Source organism: Bombyx mori, chromosome 8 (genome assembly GCF_030269925.1).
Source record: "Bombyx mori chromosome 8, ASM3026992v2".
Classification (NCBI taxonomy): domain Eukaryota; kingdom Metazoa; phylum Arthropoda; class Insecta; order Lepidoptera; family Bombycidae; genus Bombyx; species Bombyx mori.
In genome coordinates this window covers 8,242,520-8,250,652 of record NC_085114.1, presented here as the reverse complement: position 1 = coordinate 8,250,652, position 8,133 = coordinate 8,242,520, and the positions used below count along the sequence as shown (strand labels likewise).

General features: G+C 31.6%; 1 protein-coding gene across 1 annotated transcript; it reads right to left on the bottom strand.

Moving 5' to 3' along the window:
- Positions 1 to 1,470: 1,470 nt before the first annotated feature.
- On the bottom strand, positions 1,471 to 8,072 carry LOC101735941 (SREBP regulating gene protein). Its single transcript, XM_062669723.1, has 4 exons — positions 6,761 to 8,072; positions 5,625 to 5,772; positions 4,816 to 4,967; positions 1,471 to 4,132 (listed from the first exon to the last, which is right to left on the bottom strand). Exons 1-4 carry the CDS (start codon positions 6,992 to 6,994, stop codon positions 3,926 to 3,928), a joined length of 741 nt encoding a protein of 246 aa, XP_062525707.1. The 5' UTR covers positions 6,995 to 8,072; the 3' UTR covers positions 1,471 to 3,925.
- Positions 8,073 to 8,133: the final 61 nt, after the last annotated feature.

Below are 8,133 nucleotides of genomic sequence, written 5' to 3'. Positions count from 1 at the left end.
ACTTATTTCAATATACGTAACTAGCTCCACAAACGTGCGGATTAGAATTAGAGCATTTATAAAATAGGATCGATTTAGTGGAAATCGAGTGTAAAAAATAATTAATACTCTTTTGCTTTAGGATAAATGACTGTTTTTATAGGTATTTTAATCAATGTAAATAGAGTATGGCCATCGAATCGTGACACAACTACTTACAATGGCGGCAATTCAAAATATCTACAACTGACAACATTAAATATAGCATGAAAGGGTAGTTTTGCATTATTATATTAATGAGACTATGCCATAGAAAAACACAAATGTATCAAATCGTGTTATGTTATCTTTAATATTGCCAACTGAAGATATTTTGGATTGCAGCTATTTAGTTGTGCCATGATTCGCTGGCCAGACTATAAACTTAATCTCATTGAATAACGTAACGTAAAGCACCAAAATCTACTAACAAAAATCATTAAAAGAAATAAATAACTGCCATTTAGTTATGACACGAAATCATGTCGGCAACTGCGGCAATTCAAAATATTTTCAACTGGCAATCTGAAATATAACATGAAAAAGTCGATTTGGTACTTTGAGTTTTTCTATGGTGTAGTTACATTAATAATTTTACTGGTGGTAGGATCTCTTGTGAGTCCGCGCCTCCCGCCCGCCTATTTTTGCCGTAAAGCAGTAATGCGTTTCGGTTTGAAGGGCGGGGCAGCCGTTGTAACTATACTGAGACCTTAGAACTTATATCTCAAGGTGGGTGGCGCATTTACGTCGTAGATGTCTATGAGCTCCAGTAACCACTTAACATCAGGTGGGCTGTGAGCTCGTCGATGGGTATCTAAGCAATAAAAAATAAAAATAAAAAAGGCATGAAATAAAATGAAATGAAATGTGATGAGATAATATGGGAGCACGTAATGATTTATATTTTATATAAAAAAGTTATCATATAAATGTAGTTTTTCATATAAAAAAGTTTTCATTAAAATTAAAATAAGACTGACCTAAAAGGTCTTAGTTACCAGGTCATAAAATCCCTTAAAAAAATCATTTCGTGCGCAGCGCGTTTTGCATTACGTTGTTTTTAATTTTTGGCTTTCTTCTTTTTCGTAAACAACCTAACGCGCGATTTTTCGTAACAGGTTCCATTTTTATTTTAAAGCAACCTGTTGCTGCAACAGGTTTCGTAAAAAATTACTCATCTTTAATAGGAAACAGCCTCAAAAATATCGTTTTTATTAAAATATCTCGAACAATAAACATAACCTAAAATGTAAACATTGTCTGATTTTACCAATTTGGCCATTGCTGGGAGACCTGAAAATTGGGCTCATGAAACCTTCTTAGGTATTGTAACTTATGCCCAAATTCTAGCACTGTAACGCCAGGCCCAAGTTTGTATGGATTTCGGGTTTGTCCTTTAAATTAATTAATTTAAATCATATAATGGAGTTCAAAAGAAAATAAAAAGACAAATTTTCTTTTATAAAATTATTTATTACAAAAATATTCTGTGCTAATTATTAATTGATTTCAATCTTCAATAATTTAAAGGTCATTTCATTTTATTAATTAATATCTATTTAAATGTATGTGTTTAAATGACAAACATAAGTTAATTTCCACAAACAACATTAATTTTAAAATATTTTAAACGAACAGGTACGCCACATATCACGCTGTCTATTATCTTATGATAATGTACAAATATATATATATATTTTTATTAATATGGAAATTTTCATAATAATTTAGACTTTTATTTTAAGCGGATCGTTGATATTATTGTATTAACTTTGTTTAAAATTGTATTGGCAATTGGCATGCAGACATTTTTACCTTATTATTATTACATTAGTAGGAAAGATGACAAAACTGAATATAAGTTACCAAGGTGCACTGAAATCATTATATGGATATATAAAGTCCAGTAGTTGCACAGGGATGGATCACACTATATGTCATAAAAAATATGACTGTTTAATGTTGAGAGAATGTTTTTAAAATGTGAGAGAATGTTTTTAAAATATAATTAGAACTGCATTTCAATACACTGTCTGTCTGTGGGTCAAACTGGGAATAGAACAAGAATTTTTTTATTAAAGACATGAATTATTTTAAATTTTGAAGTCTGAATAGACTCGTGGCGCTACCTAACGGCTACCGGAGAAACATGAGAATTTCAAGGAACGGTATTTTTAAGGTTTAGTTGTGTGTTTTCATTATGCAACAGTAAATATTTACTATTAAAAATAGATTACATGTGATGACAATATCGAATTCAACATTAAACTGACGTCGAAATTAATAGTAATCATAGTTATGAAAGAAAAAAAAGTAATATAAGCTGTAACATAATGTGGTCACTTATCACTGTCGCTTAAGTGTATCCTTTATTTTTTATCGAAGATAAAGTTTTTTGGTGTTCTTTCCTTCGTTTTTAGATACATAAATTATAAAAAAATATATTGGGCCATCATCACATTCGCATACATTCTTACCATTCACTGGAGTTATTATACTACTTACATTTTTACATTGAATGTTTTTATGTGATGATTTAATATAGGGAATGTACATTACAATATTGGTAGGTCCGAGCTCCTAGTATTGCTTTTTTTATTGCTTATATGGGTGGACGAGCTCACAGCCCACTTGGTGTTAAGTGGTTACTGGATCCCATAAACATCTACAACGTAAATGCGCCACCCACCTCGAGATACAAGTTCTAAGGTCTCAAGTATAGTTACAGCTGACTTACGTAAGCGAAGGCTCACTCACCATCAGCTGGGCCGCCTGCTTGCTAGCCTGTAGCTGAAATATCGCTTCGCGAATGCGGCGAGATGAGAAACCAGGATAACATAGGCCCGAATTGGGTAAACGATTATCCAAAAACTTTTATAGTGTATTTAACAGAACTGTGTAATTTCTTTTATTTCGTTTTACAAAAATCCTATTTTAAGTACTTATTTTATATAAGACACTGCTTTTATCTTAGGCTATATTCTGACTTAATCATTCAGTTATTAAATAACTAGCGACCCGCCCTCGCTTCGTTTCGGAAACTGTAACTTATAATTGATTTCTCCACTGTTATTGTACAACAAATTTCGATACAGCTTTCAAAAAAGTGTTTTATTTTATATATTACAGTTTGTCCATAAGAGCTGTTGTGTACAACACAATCCACAACACAAAATGCATTGGGAATTAGCCCTTATTAATTTAATAGAATATTTAAGTATTTCATAAATTATAAAGGATTATTATTATAGATTATTTGTTTTATACTTCACATTGCATAGCCGCTAATTATTACAATACTAGCGATCCGCCCTCGCTTGGCTTCGGAAACATGAAATTTTATTATTGATTATTTACGACATCACATTAGAAACCTCAAAAATAACAGTATTTCTTCACTATTTAATGGATGTTATTATACATATAAACCTTCCTCTTCAATCACTATCTATTAAAAAAAACCGCATCAAAATCCGTTGCGTAGTTTTAAACATTTAAGCATACATAGGGATTTAGGGACAGAGAAAGCGACTTTGTTTTATGCTCTGTAGTGATTGAAAGCACCAACAGATTAAGATTTGAAATTTTGAAAGGGTGTAGATTTTTGTGCGTACCATGGAATTTCAAGAAATTAAAGATGTACCTAATAAATAAATAAAAGTTCATTAAATATTTGCTATGTGTATTCATTAATTTGAAAAAAAAAAGTAGTAAAATACCTTAATTTATGCTTCCAAATTGAGTATTCATTGAGTTATAAAGTTGTAATTTCACAATACCAAACGATGAAACATACATTAGTTTTAGGCCTTTTTGTTAATGTATTCAAACATTGTTCATTGTTAATAAAAAAATACGTCATAGGTACCTTTATCACAAGTTAACAGTATCATTGATTTATTAAAAATTACATTTTGTTACCTGAATGTGACCCAGGTGGCTCATCACCGAAACAATGCTTATGTGTTGGATCTTTGTAAGAATTCTCATGCAATACACTATATGAGCTTGTTCTACACTTTGTAAGACATAGTTCATAGTCATCTGTTAATGAGCGGAAGAGAATGCTCTTCTCTGTTGAAAGTTTTGATAAGACTATCTCCAGCATGTCCCTCTGTGAAATGAAATGTCTTTTTTTTAATATCACTAAGTAAATAAACATATTGCAAATGTTAATTTTAAACCTTTCCTAAAATTTGACTTCTTAAAGAACATTGGTAGCTGTTATTAATATCCATTAGTAGTAGTAAAGTTCAATGTGATGTACATTTAACTCTATTGTATAATGGCTGTCACATCTTTTAAATTGGAATGCATTAGTTCTTTGGGGCAGAAATGGGCAAGGTGATGGTATCTACTCATATGCGTTCACAAGACAAGAGTGTTGGGTATAGTAGAGACTATCAGTTTTAAGCAAATTTAATTTGTATTACATTATAATATAGCTTCATCATGGAAGTCGTTCATGAGCATTGTGTTAACTATGTATTTCTTAAGAGGAGATGCTGCGCCAATTCCACATAATGGGATAAGGGCAAGAACAAGAAGTGTTTAGTTTTGTATTTCATTATGAAAATTAGTACATATTTGCTTATGGGATTTGAAGACCAACATAGTCACATGTTTCAATAAAATATTAGGCATCATATTCTTTGGACTATAATGACATTGATTCTAAGTAGCAATTTAACTCTTATCAGGTTGTCGTGAAAACAAATACTCGATATTCATAATATTATATTATTTAGTCTTGATTGTGTAGCAACATGTAAATATAATGTTTAATCTATATATTACCTTGCCTGGATCTAAGCAACATGATACACAATGTTCATATTCAACGCAGCAACTGCTTTTACTACAAGATTCACAGCTGTACCGTTCTGTGAAGTCAGCTTCTGGGTCGCAGCAACCATTTTTCGTTACATCTTTTCTTTGACATACATACCCTGAAAAAACAAGATCATATCTTATTATTAGTTCACATTCTCCTTTTTTTTTAGTTTATTATTATTCACTTGCTAAGTGAGACTCGGATCTTAAGAAAATACATAATAATATATGTATTGAAAACATAATGTTTTTTTTTTCTTTTGCCATTTTTGATCATCTGTTATGCTATAGGAAGCTCTGCAGAGGTTATTTAGATAAGTCCAAAAATAATCTAGCACAAAATCATGTAGTACAGTATACATATTCCTGCATTAATATTGCCATTACTGTCAAGACTAATCCAGAATAGCATGTTTTCAAATGACATAATAGATTATAGGAGATTCTTCTTAAGTTTTTAAAGTCCAAGGGGAATTTTGTGTAGTAGAATAAAAATATATTTTTTCTATTATAGTCTGCATTGAGAAGATATTTCAACATTGGTGTTAGTTTTATCTGGTGAGAGAGTCCTAAAATAATTGGCTATCACAAACTCATTCCTCATAAAATCTAGTCCATTATAAAATTATTATAACTTGATTATTTATTGACAATTGAAATTATGAGATTTTTATTAATATCGAGCCTGAGTATAGTTATGCGAGCATGTAAATAAATCCTGATACTTCTTCAATACTACATTTGAAAACTGAATAATCTAAATTTGTACATACCTCTGTCATCAACAAGAAAGTTTTTTCCTTGTACTGAGTTCCTGCAGATCACATGGTCATTTGAATCATTATGTTCTTGAAGTGTTCTCCACACAAACGGTTTTCTTTCTATTGATATGTCTTGGTATGTCACATCTCTATGGTTACCCTGGAAAAATCATTAAAAAACTCATACAATGAATTGTAAAATTAATTTGTGACTATGTTGTAAGGTAATGTTTTTTAATAATGAAAATCAAACTAAAATACACACTTTTTTATACGTGAGGGCTTGTGAATACAACTGGTATAACCTGGTTATGCACTGTCATTTGGCACCAAATTAGGTTTCTCTAGACTATAGAAACCAGAGACCGATGTAAACATCCATACAAAGAGAAAACAAACCTGTTCATCATTAGAAAGTTTGCCAGATGTGGGTATTGAATTCACAATCCTCACTAGAACAGCCAGAGGCTCCAACTACTGCACCAAATCAGATGGTATATATATCAGAATATGTTTTATATGTTATTATACATATATGTCTATGGCTAGATATAGTATAGTATCAGATAAAGGAATATTGATTACACTTTTACTTATTTGAGGTGATTAATGGGTAAATAAAATCCCCAGGCACAGACAAAGAATGATCTTTTTATAACATCTTTATATTTAGTTACAATGACAAAACAAGAAAGTGGGAACATTACAGCAGTAAACTATGGCGTTCAAGTTTTTTTATTTTTTTTTGGTGGACGAGCTCACATACCACCTGGTGTTAAGTGGTTACTGGAGCCCATAGACATCTACAACGTAAATGCCGCCACCCACCTTGAGATATGAGTTCTAAGAGTCTCAGTATGGTCAGAACCGCTGCCCCACCCTTCTAGACGAACTGCATTACAGCTTGACAGCAGAAACAGGTAGGGAGGTAATACCTACCTGTGCGAACTCACAAGAGGTCCTACCACCAGATAGTTGGTATTTCAAATTTATTATTTGTTTCATCAGTTTCAATATACAAAAAGTGTGAGATTGTCTACCATAAACTAATGTTGATTTTCAGAAGAAATCTTTTGAGATTTAAGATATTCAGATGAAATATTTTAAGATTTAAAAGTAAATACGGGAATGGAAAGTTTTATACTAACCTCTTTTAGAAAACTGACAATGCAGTAAGTCAGTGAAGATGCGAATATGATACCGAGCACTAGTCTTCTTCTGATAAACCGAATTAAAGCTGCGTACCACATTCTAAATATCAAATGAGAGCTCTTTTTGTGAAACAATAAACCGTAATTAGCGAAACACGGAGACCAAATAATACACATTGTTTTTATATACCGTAGTAGATCAAAGGTGACATTTTCCCAGAACATGTTCATCAAGTGTTTTCATTTTGATAGTATTTTATGAATTCTAACTGTAAACTATTTCAACAGGCATTATTAAAACAAGATCATGGCCCTTGAAGTCAGCTCATGTTATTAAAAGATAATTTTGTCTAATGTACTGATAACACGTACAATTGTTTGTGTTGTGTTGTGTTTGTTTTTTATGACGGTATAAAGGTAGTAGGTAAGTAATTCAATCCAATAGATTCGTATATAATGTGAAAAATTAATCTCCCCAGTTCTTCAAGATATTTTGATTTTTGGGTTGACAATGACAGTTTGTCAGTTAATAAAATGAGTAAAAGTTTCATTTTTAAAATACATAAAGCCGAAAGGATCACACCATACAGCATAATCTTTGACTTTTACCAGACGAAAGCATGCTTTAGATTAAATGTAAAATGAAGCGAACAGAAATGGAATTGAATTAGATGAGATAAAATGAAATAAACGACTTAACGTTTCAATAAAATAGTAAACATTTGATAAGAATTGAATAGACTTTTTGGGAGAACCCGTGGAAGCTATTTTAGGTCTAGCGCCTTTGCTTTATTTTCCACATTTGTGAACTACAGACCCTAAATGCAGATGAAAATATCGTAATCGTCGAAAATATGTAAATATAATGATGATAAATCCTGAGGAAACACTTAATGAACAAACTAAAAATATCCACACAATTTCAAGTAACTCAATTTAGTTTCCCAAAAATTTGAATTATGCGAAGAATAACATGAACAAAAGGTACTAAGATTTAACTTAAGTTGTTGAAGATCTAACGGTGCTAGTAGCTCTTAATTATGTATCTAAACATATCCACGAAGAAAAAAAATCGCTCCATAGAATAAAAAAATATTACAATGGTAGAAGTTTAATCTCATTGATTTTTTCGAAAATTCTAGTTGCCATATCCAGAAACTCGCGTCTAGAATCGCGACCTACTAAGAAGATCCAGTGAGAAACTCATAGAGTAAGATCCCAGGGCCCCCAGACGTCACGTATTTTCTGACGAACGAAATGTGGCCGATTGCGTAGTGTTAGTATGTACTAAGAACGCATGCCTACCTTGCTTAGACGGCTAATTTTCAGGTAACAGGTACTCAAGGTACATAAAATCATGACCTACTTCA

Excerpts from the sequence above, each read along its gene's own strand:
- LOC101735941 (XM_062669723.1), bottom strand. The coding sequence starts at position 6,994 with ATGAACATGTTCTGGGAAAATGTCACCTTTGATCTACTACGGTATATA. Across the intron at positions 5,773-6,760 it reads TTGTCAGTTTTCTAAAAGAG|GGTAACCATAGAGATGTGAC; the intron begins GTTAGTATAAAA and ends TGATTTTTCCAG. Across the intron at positions 4,968-5,624 it reads CTTTCTTGTTGATGACAGAG|GGTATGTATGTCAAAGAAAA; the intron begins GTATGTACAAAT and ends TTGTTTTTTCAG.